Here is a 22399-nt window from a genome sequence, read left to right on the forward strand (position 1 = left end):
CAGTGTATATACACCAGGAAGTTGGGTATACATCTCAGTGTATATACACCAGGAAGTTGGGTATACATCTCAGTGTATATACACCAGGAAGTTGGGTATACATCTCAGTGTATATACACCAGGAAGTTGGGTATACATCTCAGTGTATATACACCAGGAAGTTGGGTATACATCTCAGTGTATATACACCAGGAAGTTGGGTATACATCTCAGTGTATATACACCAGGAAGTTGGGTATACATCTCAGTGTATATACACAAGGAAGTTGGGTATACATCTGTTACGGCCCTATTGGGTCGCAACTGGGTTCTTTCTCTGATGTTAGTAGAGTTTGGGTATCCGGCCCCAAGCTAGTAGTGGCTTTCAAGGGGTGCGTTCCGTAACGCAAGTAAATTAAAGGGGAAGGGAGACAAAGGCACTAAACTCAAATATATAATTACACCACCACCATAAATAAATATATAAACAGTCACACGGGGGGTATAAACACTAATATACAGAATGATCTTCCTCTGAAGACGCAGGAATGTTCCACGGTGCTCGAGAGGAGTAGCCCTGGTCCTCTTCTTGTGGCCTCACGTTGAATCCTTCGATTCTCTCGAGTCTACCCTGGCCACAGGCCAGCCAAATCACAGTTCCACTGGGGGCACCGTCGTGGAGGCCTTCAACCACAAATCCAGCCTGTAGCTGGCAGGTTCCAATCAGTTCCGCTGGTTAGGCCACTCCACGACCGATACTAGGGTTGCGAGCCCTAGGCAGGAGCCTCGTGTGATTTCACAGATCACTCTCCTCACCACAACACCCCAGTGGCTAGTCTTCTCCACCAGTCAGCCCCGGGTACGACAATCCCTGGTTCTTCCACCTCACAGGCAGGCTAACACAACAGTGTTCATCCGGGGGGGGGGGGGGTGACTCAGAGCTTCAGCAGCAAATGCGTGCAGGTTCTACGGCTGCCTTGGGTAGACTGCTCCACCGTCTGATTCAGCAGTCCCAGGTCGACTCTGTAATCAGACACGTCATCAGAACACACGCTTAGACACAAACGCCCACCTATCCACGCCATAGATGGCGTTGCTGTCTAAGCGTCACCTCACCAGAGGTCAGCAGCGGCTACGTCACTAGCTGATTAGGACGGGTAACCAGCCCCAGTGGCCGGTATCTCTCGTCCTCACTAGATGGCGTCGTCCATTTGGAGGGAGTTTCGGGAGCTGACCCACAGATGGCGCGGTCGTCACTGCTCCATGCTCGAACGCTGGGCTCGGGTCCGTAACAACATCTCAGTGTATATACACCGGGAAGTTGGGTATACATCTCAGTGTATATGCTCCAGGAAGTTGGGGTATTCATCTCGGTATATATACACCAGGAAGTTGGGTATACATCTCGGTGTATATACACCCGGAAGATGGGTATACATCTCGGTGTATATACAACTGGAAGATGGGTATACACCTCGGTGTATATACACCCGGAATATGGGTATACATCTCGGTGTATATACACCCGGAAGATGGATATACATCTCGGTGTATATACACCAGGAAGTTGGGTATACATCTCGGTGTATATACACCATTAAGTTGGGGTATTCATCTCGGTGCATATACACCGGGAAGATGGGTATACATCTCGGTGTATATACACCGGGAAGTTGGGTATACATCTCGGTGCATATACACCGGGAAGATGGGTATACATCTCGGTGCATATACACCGAGAAGATGAGTATACATCTCGGTGTATATACACCGGGAAGTTGGGTATACATCTCGGTGCATATACACCGGGAAGTTGGGTATGCATCACGGTGTATATGCACCAGGAAGTTGGGTATACATCTCGGTGTATATGGTGGTATATAGTGGTGAATAGTGGGCCTGACAGCTGAATGGACAGCGCTCGGGATTCGTCGTTCTGAGGTTCCAAGTTCGATCCCCGTTGAAGGCGGAAACAAATGGGCATAGTTTCTTTCATCCTGATGCAGCTGTTCACCTAGCAGTAAATAGGTACCTGGGAGTTAAGACAGCTGCTACGGGCTGCTTCCTGGAGGTGTGTAACAAAAAGGAGGCCTGGTCGAGGACTGGGCCGCGGGGATGCTAAGCCCCGAGATAACCTCAAGATACATACCAAGAAGTGGGGTAAACATCTGGGTGTATATAAACAAACAAGTGAGGTATACATCTGTGTGCATACATCAGCTCAATAGTATTCTCCACTTAACAACATAACTACCCGCTGTTCACTCAGTAACAACGTAAAGAACAATTATGGACTACAAATTGTAACATTCAGATATAAACAAGAATTATGGAACTGTTCTTGAGACAAATTTCCCGTGACTAATTATCTGAATATTTTGTCTTGTGTTTTGAGTTTGTTAAACATAGTTATTGATGCGTAGTTTTCTCGATGTAATGTCTTTGTATAAACACAATGTGATTATTGTTTTTGAGCTTTTGCTGAATGTTATATCAGTGCTAAATACAAAAGGATTAATGATGTAAAATATTTTCACCAATGTTGCATCAATGATAAACACAAGATGATTAATGCTGTTAAGCATTTTGATAAATATTACACTAATATTAAACTCAATACGACTAATGATAAGACATGATAAACACAAGATGATTAATGCTGTTAAGCATTTTTAACAATGTTAAATCAATATTACACACAATATGATTAAGACAGAGAAGACAACTTGACAAAAGTTTCCATAATGTTAATCATGTTGTTGTTTGTTGTTTAAAATTCAGCTACTGGGAACTAAACGTTCCAAGTAGCACGGGCTATGGTGAGCCCGTAGTGGACTTTCCTGGCACAGGAGCGGGGCTGTCGTTAAACATGTAAATTAAAATCGTCGTCAGGTACTCTACACACAAGTGACAATATACATCAGGTATATATATAGTCACAGTGAGCCTCAGTCTACGAGATCAGGACCCTCAGTCTACGAGGTCATGACCCTCAGTCTATGAGATCAGGACCCTCAGTCTATGAGGTCAGGACCCTCAGTCTACGAGGTCAGAACTCTCAGTCAATGAGGTCAGTACTCTCAGTCAATGAGGTCAGTACTCTCAGTCAATGAGGTCCGGACTCTCAGTCTATGAGGTCAGGACTCTCAGTCTACGGGGTCAGGACCCTCAGTCTTTGAGATCAGGACTCTCAGTCTACGAGGACAGGACTCTCAGTCTACGAAGTCAGGACTCTCAGTCTACGAGGTCAGGACTCTCAGTCTACGAGGTCAGGACTCTCAGTCTATGAGGTCAGGACTCTCAGTCTATGAGGTCAGGACCCTCAGTCTACGAGGTCCGGTCCCTCAGTCTACGAGGTCAGGACTCTCAGTCTACGAGATCAGGACTCTCAGTCTACGAGGTCATGACCTTCAAATTACGAGGTCATGACACAGTCTTCGAGGTCATGACACACACAGTCTACGAGGGCATGACCCTCAGTCTACGAGGTCATGACACACACAGTCTACGAGGTCAGGACCCTCAGTCTACGAGGTCAGGACCCTCAGTCTACGAGGTCATGACCCTCAGTCTACGAGGTCATGACCCTCAGTCTACGAGGTCATGACCTTCAGATTACGAGGTCATGACACACAGTCTACGAGGTCATGACCCTCAGTCTACGAGGTCATGACCTTCACATTACGAGGTCATGACCCTCAGTCTACGAGGTCATGACCTTCATATTACGAGGTCATGACCCTCAGTCTACGAGGTCATGACTCTCAGTCTACGAGGTCATGACCTTCATATTACGAGGTTATGACTCTCAGTCTGGGTACTGTTTCAAGGTCACCTCTGCTAAGTACTGTCTCAAGGTCACCTCTGCTAAGTACTGTCTCAAGGTCACCTCTGCTAGGTACTGTCTCAAGGTCACCTCTGCTAAGTAGTGTCTCAAGGTCACCTCTGCTTGGTACTCTCTCAAGGTCACCTCTGCTAAGTACTGTCTCAAGGTCACCTCTGCTAGTTACTGTCTCAAGGTCAGCTCTGCTTGGTACTGTCTTAAGGTCACCTCTGCTAAGTACTGTCTCAAGGTCACCTCTGCTAGGTACTGTCTCAAGGTGATCTCTGCTAAGTACTGTCTCAAGGTCACCTCTGCTTGGTACTGTCTCAAGGTGATCTCTGCTAAGTACTGTCTCAATGTCACCTCTGCTGGGTACTGTCTTAAGGTCACCTGTGCTAGGTACTGTCTCAAGGTCACCTCTGTTAAGTAGTGTCTCAAGGTCACCTCTGCTAAGTACTGTCTCAAGGTCACCTCTGCTAAGTAGTGTCTCAAGGTCACCTCTGCTTGGTACTGTCTCAAGGTCACCTCTGCTGGGTACTGTTTCAAAGTCACCTCTGCTAGGTACTGTCTTAAGGTCACCTCTGCTGGGTACTGTTTCAAGGTCACCTCTTCTAAGTACTGTCTAAAGGTCATCTCTGCTAGGTACTGTCTCAAGGTCATCTCTGCTTGGTACTGTCTCAAGGTCATCTCTGCTAGGTACTGTCTCAAGGTCATCTCTGCTAGGTACTGTCTCAAGGTCATCTCTGCTAGGTACTGTCTCAAGGTCATCTCTGCTAGGTACTGTCTCAAGGTCATTATCTATATAAATAAAAAGGTAAATGCTCGTTTGTTCAAAATCGCTAATCTCCGAGAGTTCTTCACCGATTGCTTTGAAATTTTGACACAACGTTCCAGTTGAACCCGAGCTTTTTCTTACTTGCCTACTATATAGATGCCACTCCTGTGACAGGTAAAAATTAGCTTTTTTGAAAAACGCGCTGTCTGTTGCAGGTAATAGCAACAATCACTGTACTAAATATGTTACGATTTCATTTCAGTGTTTCCGATTGCATTGACAAATTGTAGTGTCAGAGATTTCGACATATTTTCATTTTGATTTAATTATTTGGTTTGACATTGCATTGGATTTGAGCTGTGTTGTTTACCATATCGTTCATTGCGTGAGTATAAGTATAGATGCCACACATGTGACAGATAAAAACATGCCTTAATTGAAAACAGCACCATCTGTTGCACTTAAGAGCAACATGCTGTACTAAATATGTTACGATTCCATTTCAATGTTTCCGATTTCATTGATAAATTGAATCTTCATAAATTTCAATTTATTTTCATTTTGATTTAATTATTTTGTATGACATTACATTGAAATTGAGTTATGTTGTTTACCATATCATTAATTTCGTGAGTATAGTTTATTTTTTGTATTTTTTCATTGTTTTTCATTTCGTTTTTCAACTGTTTTTCTTATATTTCAGTGAAGGGAACATCAGATCATTTGATGTTCCCAATTTTCTGATGGGAACATCAGATCATTTGGGAATGCATCGGACGAGGGAGTGGGGAATGGTAGGGTGGATGAGGGGATGGGCGTTGGGGATGGTGGGGAGGACAAGGGAACAGGAGAGGGGTTTATAGTGGGAAGGACGAGGGGATAGGGGAGTTGGCGATGGAGGGGACAAGTGGTCAGGGGAATGGAGAATGTTTGGGAGGACAAGGGGGCAGGGTAGTGGGGAATGGAGAGGAGGACGAGGGGATGAGCGAGAGGGAAATAGTAGGGATAGGGGAGTGGGGGATGGTGGGGAGGACGAGGGGACGGTAAAGTGGGGAATGATTAGGACGACGAGGGGAAGGAGAAATGGAGGATGGTGGGAGGACAAAGGGACGAGGAGGAATGGTCGGGAGGACGAGGGGACGGTGGGAAGGACTGGGAGACAGGGGAAGGTTGCTATGGCTCAGCAACGTATGTGCTTTGCAGAGTCACAGTAACGCATGACAAGGTACAGCTAGTATCTATATAAATCTATGAACATGTAAATGTTTGTTCATAATCGCTAACCTCTGAAAGTTCTTCACCGATTGCTTTGAAATTTTCACACAACATTCCATTCGCAACGGAACGTGTTTTTATATACATATACATATACATATACATATATATATATATATATATATATATATATATATATATATATATATATATATATATATATATATATATATATATATATATATATATATATATAAAATAATGGTAGACAGTTGGTGTGGGACTAAACTTGCGTTTCAACTTTAGCCAATACCAATGTTGACTTCAGTGCTACACAAGCAGGAGGAGCTGCCAACCACCGGAAAGCGGCCAAGTCACGTAAATACAGAGACCTTGAGCACCACTACAATTTTGTCCCCATTGCCTCAGAGACACTTGGTGCCTGGGGTAAAAGTGCTGCCAGCTTTTTGAAGAAGTTGGGGTCTAAGCAAATCGAAACTAGAGACCCTAGAGCTGCCAGTTTTCATTTTCAGCGCCTTAGTGTGGCAATCCAGAGAGGAAATGCTCACTGCATTCATGGTTCCTGCCCACCATCTGAGGAGCTGGAGGAGCTGTTCAACTTGTGACAAGCAGCCTTGTACCCTGCATGTAATCAATATTGTAACTTTTTTTGTGTAATGACATTTTCAAATAAAGTTAGATAAATATATATGCGGAATATATATATATATATATATATATATATATATATATATATATATATATATATATATATATATCTATATATATCTATATATATATATATATATATATATATATATATATATATATATATATATATATATATATATATATATACATACATATATAAATAAATATGACCGAAAAAGTAAGATTAATAATTCTAACACGAATTTTCTCAATCTTTCGTACATTACGCTTCACTGTTGGAGGTAAATCAAAAATCACTTCTCCAAAATTCATTTTTATTTCTAGTCTGACGCGACACGGGCGCGTTTCGTAAAACTTATTACATTTTCAAAGACTTCACAAATACACAACTGATTAGAACTTACGTATCTCTGATTTTATATCTACATTTGAGTGAGGTGGGAGGGGTGATGTGGCATTAACACAAGACAGAACAAGAGGGGATATTAATAGGGTATTAAAAGTATCAACACAAGACAGAACAGAAACAATGGGTATTGAATAGAAGTGTTTGTAGAAAGCCTATTGGTCCATATTTCTTGATGCTTCTATATTGGAGCGGAGTCTTGAGGTGGGTAGAATATAGTTGTGCAATAATTGGCTGTTGATTGCTGGTGTTGACTTCTTGATGTGTAGTGCCTCGCAAACGTCAAGCCGCCTGCTATCGCTGTATCTATCGATGATTTCTGTGTTGTTTACTAGGATTTCTCTGGCGATGGTTTGGTTATGGGAAGAGATTATATGTTCCTTAATGGAGCCCTGTTGCTTATGCATCGTTAAACGCCTAGAAAGAGATGTTGTTGTCTTGCCTATATACTGGGTTTTTTGGAGCTTACAATCCCCAAGTGGGCATTTGAAGGCATAGACGACGTTAGTCTCTTTTAAAGCGTTCTGTTTTGTGTCTGGAGAGTTTCTCATGAGTAGGCTGGCCGTTTTTCTGGTTTTATAGTAAATCGTCAGTTGTATCCTCTGATTTTTGTCTGTAGGGATAACGTTTCTATTAACAATATCTTTCAGGACCCTTTCCTCCGTTTTATGAGCTGTGGAAAAGAAGTTCCTGTAAAATAGTCTAATAGGGGGTATAGGTGTTGTGTTAGTTGTCTCTTCAGAGGTTGCATGGCTTTTCACTTTCCTTCTTATGATGTCTTCGATGAAACCATTGGAGAAGCCGTTATTGACTAGGACCTGCCTTACCCTACAGAGTTCTTCGTCGACTTGCTTCCATTCTGAGCTGTGGCTGAGAGCACGGTCGACGTATGCATTAACAACACTCCTCTTGTACCTGACAGGGCAGTCGTTGTTGGCATTTAGGCACATTCCTATGTTTGTTTCCTTAGTGTAGACTGCAGTGTGGAAACCTCCGCCCTTTTCCATGACTGTTACATCTAGAAAAGGCAGCTTCCCATCCTTTTCCGTCTCGTAAGTGAAACGCAGCACGGAACTCTGCTCAAATGCCTCCTCCAGCTCCTGCAGATGTCTGACATCAGGTACCTGTGTAAAAATGTCGTCAACATACCTGCAGTATATGGCCGGTTTCAAGTTCATGTCGACTAAGACTTTTTGCTCGATGGTACCCATGTAGAAGTTTGCAAACAGGACACCTAGGGGAGAACCCATGGCGACCCCATCTACTTGCTTATACATGTGCCCATCCGGGCTCAAGAAGGGTGCCTCTTTAGTACAAGCTTGGAGTAGTTTCCTCAGAATACTTTCTGGCATGTCAAGAGGAGTACAGGCTGGATCACGATACACTCTGTCGGCTATCATTCCGATTGTCTCGTCCACAGGTACGTTGGTAAAAAGCGATTCTACGTCCAACGAGGCTCTTATCCCTGTGGCCCGTGTGCCCCGCAGTAAGTCCACAAATTCCTTTGGAGACTTCAGGCTGAAGGCGCAAGGAACATAAGGAGTCAGCAGGCCGTTGAGTCGCTTCGCCAGTCTGTACGTGGGTGTGGGTATCTGGCTAATGATTGGCCGAAGTGGGTTTCCAGGCTTGTGCGTCTTGACATTTCCATACGCATATCCAGGTTTATATTCCCCAATGATCTTTGGCAGGTGGAGTCCGGATTTCTTGGCGTTCACAGTTTCGATCAGTTTGTTGACCTTTGCTTTTAATTCGGCTGTAGTGTCCTTCGTTACCCTTTGGAACTTAGTTTGGTCAGAGAGTATGATGTTCATTTTCGCCAGATATTCGTCTTTTTTAAGAATGACATATATTGGCGACTTGTCACCTCTCCTGACAACTATCTCCTTGTTCTCACGAAGGCTTTTAGCTGCCGCATTAAGCTCGGGAGACAGTATGGTGCTTCTGTAGTTGTCTCGATTCTTTCCTCCTTCTGCAATAAGTTCTGCTTGTAAGGTATCTTTGGTAGTGACCTTCTTTTGTGTCTCGAGGTCGAATATGTCGTCCAACAGAATTTCCAACTCTACTTTCCGGGCCATTTCACTCGGTCTGGACATAACATGACAGTTTATGCCCAGATTTAGGAGAGTGACTTGGTCCTCAGTGAGGTTAATTCCTGCAAGGTTCAGGAAGCCATCTCTTGGTCGTGGAATTGCCATAGGTCCTCCATATAATGTTGTTAGTTTCTTGATAATCCTTGTTTCAGTGCTGAGGTGATGTTGGTCTGTGAGGATGTCGAGGTGTTGTTCAATGCGGGTACGGATACTATGGTCGATGTTGCTATTTCTCCACTCGTTTGTAGCATGAAGTAGTTGCGTTTTGTTGTCTTTGATTTCATTCTCTGCCTTGTATATCTGATCACGAATCAGATCCTGGCGATATTTTATCGTGAAGGCTTGATTCCTTGCTGCTGGGTCGTGCACTTTAATATTAGTATATTTTGGTAGCAGTCTTTCCTGTAGACATATATTATTAAATATGACCGAAAAAGTAAGATTAATAATTCTAACACGAATTTTCTCAATCTTTCGTACATTGCGCTTCACTGTTGGAGGTAAACTAACGTCGTCTATGCCTTCAAATGCCCACTTGGGGATTGTAAGCTCCAAAAAACCCAGTATATAGGCAAGACAACAACACCTCTTTCTAGGCGTTTAACGATGCATAAGCAACAGGGCTCCATTAAGGAACATATAATCTCTTCCCATAACCAAACCATCGCCAGAGAAATCCTAGTAAACAACACAGAAATCATCGATAGATACAGCGATAGCAGGCGGCTTGACGTTTGCGAGGCACTACACATCAAGAAGTCAACACCAGCAATCAACAGCCAATTATTGCACAACTATATTCTACCCACCTCAAGACTCCGCTCCAATATAGAAGCATCAAGAAATATGGACCAATAGGCTTTCTACAAACACTTCTATTCAATACCCATTGTTTCTGTTCTGTCTTGTGTTGATACTTTTAATACCCTATTAATATCCCCTCCTGTTCTGTCTTGTGTTAATGCCACATCACCCTTCCCACCTCACTCAAATGTAGATATAATATCAGAGAGACGTAAGTTCTAATCAGTTGTGTATTTGTGAAGTCTTTGAAAATGTAATAAGTTTTACGAAACGCGCCCGTGTCGCGTCAGACTAGAAATAAAAATGAATTTTGGAGAAGTGATTTTTGATTTACCTCCAACAGTGAAGCGCAATGTACGAAAGATTGAGAAAATTCGTGTTAGAATTATTAATCTTACTTTTTCGGTCATATTTAATAATATATGTCTACAGGAAAGACTGCTACCAAAATATACTAATATTAAAGTGCACGACCCAGCAGCAAGGAATCAAGCCTTCACGATAAAATATCGCCAGGATCTGATTCGTGATCAGATATACAAGGCAGAGAATGAAATCAAAGACAACAAAACGCAACTACTTCATGCTACAAACGAGTGGAGAAATAGCAACATCGACCATAGTATCCGTACCCGCATTGAACAACACCTCGACATCCTCACAGACCAACATCACCTCAGCACTGAAACAAGGATTATCAAGAAACTAACAACATTATATGGAGGACCTATGGCAATTCCACGACCAAGAGATGGCTTCCTGAACCTTGCAGGAATTAACCTCACTGAGGACCAAGTCACTCTCCTAAATCTGGGCATAAACTGTCATGTTATGTCCAGACCGAGTGAAATGGCCCGGAAAGTAGAGTTGGAAATTCTGTTGGACGACATATTCGACCTCGAGACACAAAAGAAGGTCACTACCAAAGATACCTTACAAGCAGAACTTATTGCAGAAGGAGGAAAGAATCGAGGCAACTACAGAAGCACCATACTGTCCCCCGAGCTTAAAGCGGCAGCTAAAAGCCTTCGTGAGAACAAGGAGATAGTTGTCAGGAGAGGTGACAAGTCGCCAATATATGTCATTCTTAAAAAAGACGAATATCTGGCGAAAATGAACATCATACTCTCTGACCAAACTAAGTTCCAAAGGGTAACGAAGGACACTACAGCCGAATTAAAAGCAAAGGTCAACAAACTGATCGAAACTGTGAACGCCAAGAAATCCGGACTCCACCTGCCAAAGATCATTGGGGAATATAAACCTGGATATGCGTATGGAAATGTCAAGACGCACAAGCCTGGAAACCCACTTCGGCCAATCATTAGCCAGATACCCACACCCACGTACAGACTGGCGAAGCGACTCAACGGCCTGCTGACTCCTTATGTTCCTTGCGCCTTCAGCCTGAAGTCTCCAAAGGAATTTGTGGACTTACTGCGGGGCACACGGGCCACAGGGATAAGAGCCTCGTTGGACGTAGAATCGCTGTTTACCAACGTACCTGTGGACGAGACAATCGGAATGATAGCCGACAGAGTGTATCGTGATCCAGCCTGTACTCCTCTTGACATGCCAGAAAGTATTCTGAGGAAACTACTCCAAGCTTGTACTAAAGAGGCACCCTTCTTGAGCCCGGATGGGCACATGTATAAGCAAGTAGATGGGGTCGCCATGGGTTCTCCCCTAGGTGTCCTGTTTGCAAACTTCTACATGGGTACCATCGAGCAAAAAGTCTTAGTCGACATGAACTTGAAACCGGCCATATACTGCAGGTATGTTGACGACATTTTTACACAGGTACCTGATGTCAGACATCTGCAGGAGCTGAAGGAGGCATTTGAGCAGAGTTCCGTGCTGCGTTTCACTTACGAGACGGAAAAGGATGGGAAGCTGCCTTTTCTAGATGTAACAGTCATGGAAAAGGGCGGAGGTTTCCACACTGCAGTCTACACTAAGGAAACAAACATAGGAATATGCCTAAATGCCAACAGCGACTGCCCCGACAGGGACAAGAGGAGTGTTGTTAACGCATACGTCGACTGTGCTCTCAGCCACAGCTCAGAATGGAAGCAAGTCGACGAAGAACTCTGTAGGGTAAGGCAGGTCCTAGTCAATAACGGTTTCTCCAATGGTTTCATCGAAGACATCATAAGAAGGAAAGTGAAAAGCCATGCAACCTCTGAAGAGACAACTAACACAACACCTATACCCCCTATTAGACTATTTTACAGGAACTTCTTTTCCACAGCTCATAAAACGGAGGAAAGGGTCCTGAAAGATATTGTTAATAGAAACGTTATCCCTACAGACAAAAATCAGAGGATACAACTGACGATTTACTATAAAACCAGAAAAACGGCCAGCCTACTCATGAGAAACTCTCCAGACACAAAACAGAACGCTTTAAAAGAGACTAACGTCGTCTATGCCTTCAAATGCCCACTTGGGGATTGTAAGCTCCAAAAAACCCAGTAAATAGGCAAGACAACAACATCTCTTTCTAGGCGTTTAACGATGCATAAGCAACAGGGCTCCATTAAGGAACATATAATCTCTTCCCATAACCAAACCATCGCCAGAGAAATCCTAGTAAACAACACAGAAATCATCGATAGATACAGCGATAGCAGGCGGCTTGACGTTTGCGAGGCACTACACATCAAGAAGTCAACACCAGCAATCAACAGCCAATTATTGCACAACTATATTCTACCCACCTCAAGACTCCGCTCCAATATAGAAGCATCAAGAAATATAGACCAATAGGCTTTCTACAAACACTTCTATTCAATACCCATTGTTTCTGTTCTGTCTTGTGTTGATACTTTTAATACCCTATTAATATCCCCTCCTGTTCTGTCTTGTGTTAATGCCACATCACCCTTCCCACCTCACTCAAATGTAGATATAATATCAGAGAGACGTAAGTTCTAATCAGTTGTGTATTTGTGAAGTCTTTGAAAATGTAATAAGTTTTACGAAACGCGCCCGTGTCGCATCAGACTAGAAATAAAAATGAATTTTGGAGAAGTGATTTTTGATTTACCTCCAACAGTGAAGCGCAATGTACGAAAGATTGAGAAAATTCGTGATAGAATTATTAATCTTACTTTTTCGGTCATATTTAATAATATATATATATATATATATATATATATATATATATATATATATATATATATATATATATATATATATATATATATATATATATATATATATATATATATATATATATATATATATATATATATATTATTAAATATGACCGAAAAAGTAAGATTAATAATTCTAACACGAATTTTCTCAATGTTTCTTATATTTTTCTTCACTGTTGATGGTAACTGAAAAATCAATTCTCCAAAATTCATTTTTATTTCTAGTCTGACGCGACACTTGAGCACGTTTCGTAAAACTTATTACATTTTCAAAGATTTTAGTTTACACACACACAACTATAACTGAACAGAGCTTAAACATCTTCGATTTTATACCTGCATTTGGGTGAGGTGATATGCTACAACAGTTTTGGATGAGGTGAAAACAAACTTTCAACACAAGACAAAACACGAAACAATGGGTATAATATTTTGTAAGTTAAAGGGAAGAATGGAAGTAACTGCAAAGGGCCTATTGGTCCATATTTCTTGATACTTCTATATCGGTGTGGAGTCTTGAAGAGGGTAGAATATAGTTGTGCATTAATTGGCTGTTGATTGCTGGTGTCGACTTCTTATTGTGTAGTGCCTCGCAGATATCTAGCCGCCTGCTATCGCTGTATCTATCGATGATTTCCGTGTTTTTTGTTAAGACTTCTCTGGTGATGGTCTGGTTGTGGGAAGAGATTATATGTTCCTTAATGGAACCCTGTTGGTTATTCATCATTAATCGCCTGGAAAGAGATGTTGTTGTCTTGCCTATATACTGAATTCTTTGAGGCTTACAGTCCCCAAGTGGGCATTTGAAGGCATTGACGACATTGGTCTCTTTTAAAGCGTTTTGCTTTGTGTCTGGAGAGTTTCTCAGGAGTAGATTGGCCATTTTCTTGGTTTTATAGTAGATCGTCAATTGTATCTTCTGATTTTAGTCTGTAGGGATAACGTTTCTATTAACAATATCTTTCAGGACCCTTTCCTCCGTTTTATGAGCTGTGGAAAAGAAGTTCCTGTAAAATAGTCTAATAGGGGGTACTGTTGTGTTAGTTGTCTCTTCAGAGGTTGCATGGCGTTTCACCTTCCTTCTTATGATGTCTTCAACAAAACCAGTGGAGAAGCCGTTGTTGACTAGAACCTGCCTTACCCTACAGAGTTCTTCATCAACTTGCTTCCATCCTGAGCTGTGGCTGAGAGCACGGTCGACATAAGCATTAACGACACTCCACTTGTACCTGTCTGGGCAGTCACTATTGGCATTGAGGCACATTCCTATGTTTGTTTCCTTAGTGTAGACTGCAGTGTGGAAACCTCCGCTCCTTTCCATGACTGTTACATCTAGAAAGGGCAGCTTCCCATCCTTCTCCATCTCGTATGTGAAACGCAACACTGAATTCCGCTCAAATGCCTCCTTCAGCTCCTGCATATGTCTGACATCAGGTACCTGTGTAAAAATGTCGTCAACATACCTGCAGTATATGGCCGGTTTCAAGTTCATGTCGACTAAGACCTTTTGTTCGATGGTATCCATGTAGAAGTTCGCAAACAGGACACCTAGGGGAGAACCCATGGCGACCCCATCTACTTGCTTATACATGTGCCCATCCGGGCTCAAGAAGGGTGCCTCTTTAGTACAAGCTTGGAGTAGTTTCCTTAGAATGTTTTCTGGTGTGTCAAGAGCAGTACAGGCCGGATCACGATACACTCTGTCCACTATCATCCCGATTGTTTCATCCACAGGTACGTTGGTAAACAGTGATTCTACGTCCAACGAGGCTTTTAGCCCTGTGGCCCGTGTTCCCCGCAGTAAGTCAACAAATTCCTTTGGGGACTTCAGGCTGAAGGCGCTAGGAACATAAGGAATCAGCAAGCCGTTGAGTCGCTTCGCCAGTCTGTACGTGGGTGTGGGTATCTGGCTGATTATTGGCCGAAGTTGGTTTCCAGGCTTGTGTGTCATGACATTTCCATATGCGTATCCAGGTTTATATTCCCCAATGATCTTTGGCAGGTGGAGTTCGGATTTCTTGACGTTCACAGTTTCGATCAATTTGTTGACCTTTGCTTTCAATTCAGCTGTAGTGTCCTTCGTTACCCTCTGGGATTTAGTTAAGTCAGAGAGTATGAGGTTCATTTTTGCAAGATATTCGTCTTTTTTAAGAATGACATATATTGGCGACTTGTCACCTCTCCTGACGACTACTTGACACCTCTCCTTGTTCTCTCGAAGGCTCTTAGCTGCCGCTTTGAGCTCGGGGGACAGTATGGTGCTTCTGTAGTTGTCTCGATTCTTTCCTCCTTCTGCAATAAGTTCTGTTTGTAAGGTGTCTTTGGTGGTGACCTTTTTTGTGTCTCGACCAAAAACTAAACTCTGACCAAACTAAATTCGAAAGGGTAACGAATGACACTACAGCCGAATTGAAAGCAAAGGTCAACAAATTGATCGGAACTGTGAACACCAAGAAATCTGGACTCCACCTGCCAAAGATCATTGGGGAATACAAACCTGGATATGCATATGGAAATGTCAAGATACACAAGCCTGGAAACCCACTTCGGCCATCATCAGCCAGACACCCACACCCACGTACAGACTGGCGAAGCGACTCAACGGCTTGCTGACTCCTTTTGTCCCTTGCGCCTTCAGCCTGAAGTCCCCAAAGGAATTTGTTGACTTACTGCAGGGAACACGGGCCACAGGGATTAGAGCCTCGTTGGACGTAGAATTTTACGTGGTCATTTTACCTGTCGATTATTTTTGTGTTGCTTGTTAATATTTCTCTGGTGATGGTCTGGTTGTGTGATGTTTGTTCCATTTTATGTTCCTTGATGGAGCCCTGTTGTTTGTGCATTAATAATTGCCTAGAGAGAGAGAGAGACGTTGTTGGCTTGCCTATATACTGAGATCTTTAGGGCTGTAGAAAACCAGTTTTGAACTCGGTGAAAAATAAAATGAAGGAATAAAATTTGAAAACAGGTAAACATTGGAACACATGTTGGATGGCAAAACACGCTGGCTGAGCTCTCTTTCCCTGTGGTGGCGGGCTCGTAGCAGAGAGGACATCTCCTAGATGTCTCGCGACGTATCCATAATCTCTCCTCGTGGTAACCAGTGCAGTGACGATGTTCGTTGTATTTGTGGCAGTATTGTATGTGCTTGTTACATGTAAGCTTAATTATTTTATCTTGTGGGGATATCTACCAGTGAATAATTTATTTTTATTTGGAGGTATTTATTTTAATTGTTATTTAATTGTTATTTCTAAGCGTACTGTATATTTTATGGCTTATTTTCACTAATAAACCTACACTTCATATAAATGAGGGGGGAGGGCGGCAGCCATTTTAATCATAATAGTATAGTAGGCATCCTTCAATCCCGTGGGGTTATGGAGTTGTGCCCTGGGTGTCTAGTTGGAAGCAGCGCCTGCTGTGGCTGTGAAGGCCAACCCGAGAATGACAGTCTCGACTGCAGCGAGCGCAGATAAACGCTGAAGCGGGTGCGTCTAACAAGGGTCGAGACCTCCTCTGAAGTCTATTACCCTCTGTCTGCCTCTTCAGGTCATCCTCGAATTGCTGGAGTCTCTTCTGCACTTTGCTTCTTCAGGCAGATCTGTCCGCAGCTGCTGCGGACAGATCACAAGTGTTGATGTCGATATTCATCTGCTTGAGGTCGCGTTTGCAGGCATCTTTGAAACGCAGCTCAGGTCTCCCTGTGAGTCTCCTTCCTAATGCCAGTTCTCCATACAAGAGGTCCTTCGGTATGCGGCCATCTTCCATGCTTGTGACATATCCCAGCCATCGCACGTGTCTCTGTTTCAGGAGAGTGAACATTGAAGGGACTCCCGTTCCCTCGAGTACTGTGTTGTTGGTGACGTGGTCTTTCCACATGATGTCAAGGATGCGTCTCAGGTTCCGCATGTGAAAGGTATTGAGCCGTCTCTCCTGGCGAGAGCGCAGGGTGCAGGATTCCGAGCCGTAGAGAAGTGTACTCACCGCACTTGCCATGTAGACTTGTGCCTTGGTGTGCACTGTCAGTTTGGCTTTTTCTCAAGCGCGCTTTGTGAGCCTGGCCAGTGTTGTTGCGGCCTTCCCGATACGCCTGTTAAGTTCAGTGTCCAGGGAAAGGGTGTCTGAGATTGTGTAGCCCAGGTACACAAACTCGTGAACTGCCTTCAGCACATAGTCTGCTATGTTTATACAGAGAAGCTCATTGACGTCTTGTCCCATCACCTGTGTCTTCTTCAGGCTGATTGTCAGGCCGAATGCGGAACAGGCTGTGGCAAAGCGTTTGAGTAGCTGCTGCAGGCATTCTACTGTGTGTGTGGTGATCGCTGCGTCGTCGGCGAAGAGGAACGCCCTGAGGATTCGCATTTGTACTTTTGTCTTTGCTCGGAGTCTGGATAGATTATAGAGCTTTCCATTAGATCTTGTACGGCGATAGATGCCCTCTGTGGTTGTTCCAAAGGCATGCTTGACGAGGATCGCGAAGAAGATGCCGAACAGGGTTGGAGCAAGAACGCACTTCTGTTTAACGCCACTGTTTATGTTGAATGGTTCAGATATTGAATAGTCGAACACGACTGTTCTCTTCATATTCTTGTGGAACAATTGTATCATGCTGAGTAGGGTGGGTGGGCAGCCAATTTTGGCCAAGATCTTAAAGAGTCTGTCCCTGCTCACGAGGTCGAAGGCCTTTGTAAGGTCAATGAAGGTGATGTACAACGCTTTTCTCTGCTCCCTGCACTCTTCTTGAAGCTGTCTCAGGGAGAACACCATGTCAGTGGTCGACCTCTCTGCTCGGAAACCACACTGTGACTCATGGTATACACTCTTTCAGCATGAATCTGAAGCCTGACCAAGACGACCCTGGCGAAGAGTTTGTCGACGACGCTGAGGAGGGAGATGCCGCGATAGTTGTTGACAGCGCTTCTGTCACCTTTATTTTTGTAGAGAGTGATGATGTTTGCATCTCTCCTGTCTTGTGGCACCGAGCCCTCCCTCCAGCACTGGCACAGAAGTTCATGAAGCTCAGTTCAAGTGTTCCACGAGCGCACTTGAGAACTTCAGGTGGAATCCCGTCATCTTCTGGGGCCTTCCCTGAGGAGAGTGAATCCACTGCTTTCTCAACTTCTTCCACAGTCGGTTCAAGATCAAGTTCTTCCATGGTGGGCAGGCACTCGATTGCATCCCAAGCCTCTATGCTGACTAAGTTCTCACTGGAGTTCGGAGTAATGTTCCACCCAGCGATTCATACGTTGATCACGGTCTTTAATGATCTTTCCAGTGGCTGACTTCAGAGGAGCTGTCCTCTAATAAATATTAATAATCATATTAATCTCATTGTAATTAAATGGCAGATCTCAGTTCTAATTGGTAAATCTAAGTTACTAAGTATTAGTAAAAATTGAAACAGTCTGAGCTATTTATGCAGTGTGTAAGTTGATCATCCAACATCACACTCCGTCAGCCACGTGTTCAGTCTGTACCAGACCCGTCAGTCACGTGCACAGTCTGTACCATACCCGTCAGCCACGTGTACAGTACGTACCATATCCGTCAGCTACGTGTACAGTCTGTACAATACCCGTCAGGCACATGTACAGTCTGTAACATACCCGTCAGCCACATGTACAGTCTGTACCATACCCGTCAGCCACAAGTATAGTGTGTACCAGACCCGTCAGCCACGTGTACAGTCCGTACCATACCCGTCAGCTACCTGTACAGTCTGTACCATACCCGTCAGCCACAAGTATAGTGTGTACCAGACCCGTCAGCCACGTGTACAGTCCGTACCATACCCGTCAGCTACCTGTACAGTCTGTACCATACCCGTCAGCCACAAGTATAGTGTGTACCATACCCGTCAGCCACGTGTACAGTCCGTACTATACCCGTCAGCCACATGTACAGTCTGTACCATACCCGTCAGCCACGTGTACAGTCCGTACCATACCCGTCAGCCACGTGTACAGTCTGTACCATACCCGTCAGGCACATGTACAGTCTGTAACATACCCGTCAGCCACATGTACAGTCTGCACCATACCCGTCAGCCACGTGTACAGTCCGTACTATACCCGTCAGCCACATGTACAGTCTGTACCATACCCGTCAGCCACGTGTACAGTCCGTACCATACCCGTCAGCCACGTGTACAGTCTGTACCATACCCGTCAGGCACATGTACAGTCTGTAACATACCCGTCAGCCACATGTACAGTCTGTACCATACCCGTCAGCCACGTGTACAGTCCGTACTATACCAGTAATAATAGCGGCCTCGTAATCCCACTATGGTGTAGCATCTTCATGTGATCACAATTTACCTGTGGAAGTGTTACATCCTAACATTTACAAACAACCGATATAATACAATTGTAATACATGAGTATAAAGTATAATAATAATAGATTCTTACCTTTGCGGATGGTTTTATCTGGCATCGTAACGATTAATCCTAGACACTGAAATAATTGGTTGATAAATCTATGCTAATAGAAAAAAACTAATTTTGCACTTTCCTCAATTTTGTCAAGTCATTGCAACAAATAGTGACTGCTTGTTGGTCACGCTGCGGTCTAGGACTTGTGGGTAAAGTTAGTGACTGATGTGGGAGGCTCGGTTTGTCGACACCAATATCACATTATGTTGATTCACTCTCCTGTGTAAGTGCACGAATGGCGTCTCTTCCTCCGCGCGCGTCACCTCATGGTGTGCTCTATATCGAGAACTGGGAGGAGGGTTTTGTTTAATTTTATAAAGCAATTTAATTACAATACATTACATACATTATGTCATTACATACATTACATACATTACACGAATTACAATATACGTGTAATTTATTTAAAAGACTAGTTTCATACTATTCCCAGTCCTGAGACTGGTGATTTTTATATTAAATTAGCTAGAAACGTTTAGAGATCGAGATGTAGACGACTCAGGAATATTAATCCAGTTTTCTGGAACAAAGTTGTCATTTTCGTCATCTCCTTCATGACTAACTAAAACAATTTATTCATACTTAAACTGATACAAACCAACATTTATTAAAATTTATGAATGATGCATGAATTTCCCATATATCTTTATGTTCCAGTGCCGACTGGCAATTGTTAGTACTTCTCCATCTTTTGTGTATATGGTGTAAACTTGTGTGAGTATCATTCTGGATCACGTGACCTGAGAATATTGCTTCATCCACAATTGGTAATTGCAAGTGTAACAGATATAACAGTGAACTAATATCCAGTTAAGAATACTCCTCATGTATATTAAATTTCAGTGTTAATATTGTGAATATTAGAGTATACATGTGTGTTAAATAAGTCCAAATTTAGTGGGTCTAGTAATCCTTGGTAAAGTTCTCGGTTGATACTATCAGAGCCATGTTCAATATATATTTATTTTTGTGTGCGTCTAACTTTAAGGCTATGCTTATAGACCCACTGTACAGTTAGACATTAACATGTCTCCTTCATCTATGTGTCTAAACACTGACTGGCCCCGGGCAGGGAGATGAGCGAATGGTCCTATCCAGGTGAGTCTGGTTAAACAATGACTATAAGAACTACTGAAGGGCAGACTCTATATTTACCTTGCTCTTTAGTAAGGACGGCTGTCAGTACTCGTACTCTGATACAAGTAGGAACAAGCTCGTGTCCACACGACATAAGAGCCCGTCCCCCTACAATACAATATCCGTTAAACAGAACCGAGGAATAAGCAGCATGCATACGTCACGAAAGGTTGTTAACTTAGTTCTGGTTCAAAGTATACGAAATACACAACATTAGTGTAGAGTTAAATCCCGCTTTCAATGTTCAACAACTTTTTTCGAGAAAGTAACTATTAAAGGACGGCTTTCAACATCTGCAAGTTCTCACTGGTCCAGTACATAAGCGACACATTAAAGGTTTACTCACCTACAAACTTGTGATGATTCACCATGAACAAGAAGAAGAGCGACATTTGTCTAAGACTGTGACATTGTGCAGGTAGAGGGTGGATCAGGAGAGGTGTACTACGAGCAGCTGCTGGGTGTGATCAGCCTGTGTGACGACACCCAGCAGGCGGGTCAGCTGTTGTGGTCAGGAGCGTCCCTGGAGCCCCAGGGATGCTGGAGCGTCTCCCCGCTCTGTCTGGCCGTCACCAGTAACCGGTGCAGGATCACCAGCCTCCTGCTGGCAGCTGGAGCACCGCTCACCACCACCTCCCACGGCCTCAACCTGCTGACACTAGCCTGGTGCTCCCCTGACGTCACTCTCCGTCTTCAGGTCACCATCACGCGGGTGAGTCTCCACCATATACCTGTTGGTATAGTGACCACCATACACCAGGTGGTATAGTGTCCACCATACACCAATTGGTATAGTGACCACCATACACCAGTTAGTATAGTATATACCAACACACTATATACCAACACCAGTTGGTATAGTGTCCACCATACACCAATTGGTATAGTGACCACCATACACCAGTTGGTATAGTGTATACCAACACCAGTTGGTATAGTGTGGTGGACACTATACCAACATACACAAGTTGGTATAGTGACCACCATACACCAGTTGGTATAGTGACCAACATACACCAGTTGGTATAGTGACCACCATACAACAGTTGGTATAGTGACCAAAATACACAAATTGGTATTGTGTCCACCAGTAGTAGTAGTGAAATTTACGACATAGACCGTGTGCACCATCTGCCAGCTGGTGCAACAGGTGTACCAGGTGGCAGATGGCACGCGCGGGCTACGTCGTAAGGGCTAAAGTGTGTGTGGCCTAAGTGATGGTGGCGACGTGGGCCGTGTGCGTAACTACACACATATATAATATATATATATATATATATATATATATATATATATATATATATATATATATATATATATATATATATATATATATATAAATATATATATATATATATATATATATATATATATATATATATATATATATATATATATGTCGTACCTAATAGCCAGAACGCACTTCTCAGCCAACTATGCATGGTTCAATTTGCCTAATAAGCCAAGTTTTCCTGAATTAATTTATTTACTATAATTTTTTTCTTATGAAATGATAAAGCTACCCTTTTCACTATGTATGAGGTCAATTTTTTTTTATTGGAGTTAAAATTAACGTAGATATATGACCGAACCTAACCAACCCTACCTAACCTAACCTAACCTATATATATAGGTAAGGTTAGGTTAGGTAGCCAAAAAAAGCTAGGTTAGGTTAGGTTAGGTAGGTTAGGTAGACGAAAAAACATTAATTCATGAAAACTTGGCTTATTAGGCAAATCGGGCATTGCATAGTAGGCTGAGAAGTGAGTTCTGGCTACTAGGTACGGCATATATATATATATATATATATATATATATATATATATATATATATATATATATATATATATATATATATATATATATATATATATATATATGTCGTACCTAATAGCCAG

At 43.0% G+C, this 22399-nt stretch overlaps 1 protein-coding gene across 5 annotated transcripts in view; it reads left to right on the plus strand.

Moving 5' to 3' along the window:
- The window catches only part of LOC123749951 (serine/threonine-protein phosphatase 6 regulatory ankyrin repeat subunit C-like), a 253678-nt gene that overhangs the window by 189416 nt on the left and 41863 nt on the right, over positions 1 to 22399 (plus strand). For all 5 annotated transcript variants that reach the window (XM_069329043.1, XM_069329055.1, XM_069329036.1 and 2 more), the window contains one exon: positions 20920 to 21213. In XM_069329043.1, the coding sequence (XP_069185144.1) occupies positions 20920 to 21213 (294 nt within the window). The remainder of the gene's footprint in view (positions 1 to 20919; positions 21214 to 22399) is intronic.

This window comes from Procambarus clarkii, chromosome 3, assembly GCF_040958095.1.
Source record: "Procambarus clarkii isolate CNS0578487 chromosome 3, FALCON_Pclarkii_2.0, whole genome shotgun sequence".
Classification (NCBI taxonomy): Eukaryota; Metazoa; Arthropoda; class Malacostraca; order Decapoda; family Cambaridae; genus Procambarus; species Procambarus clarkii.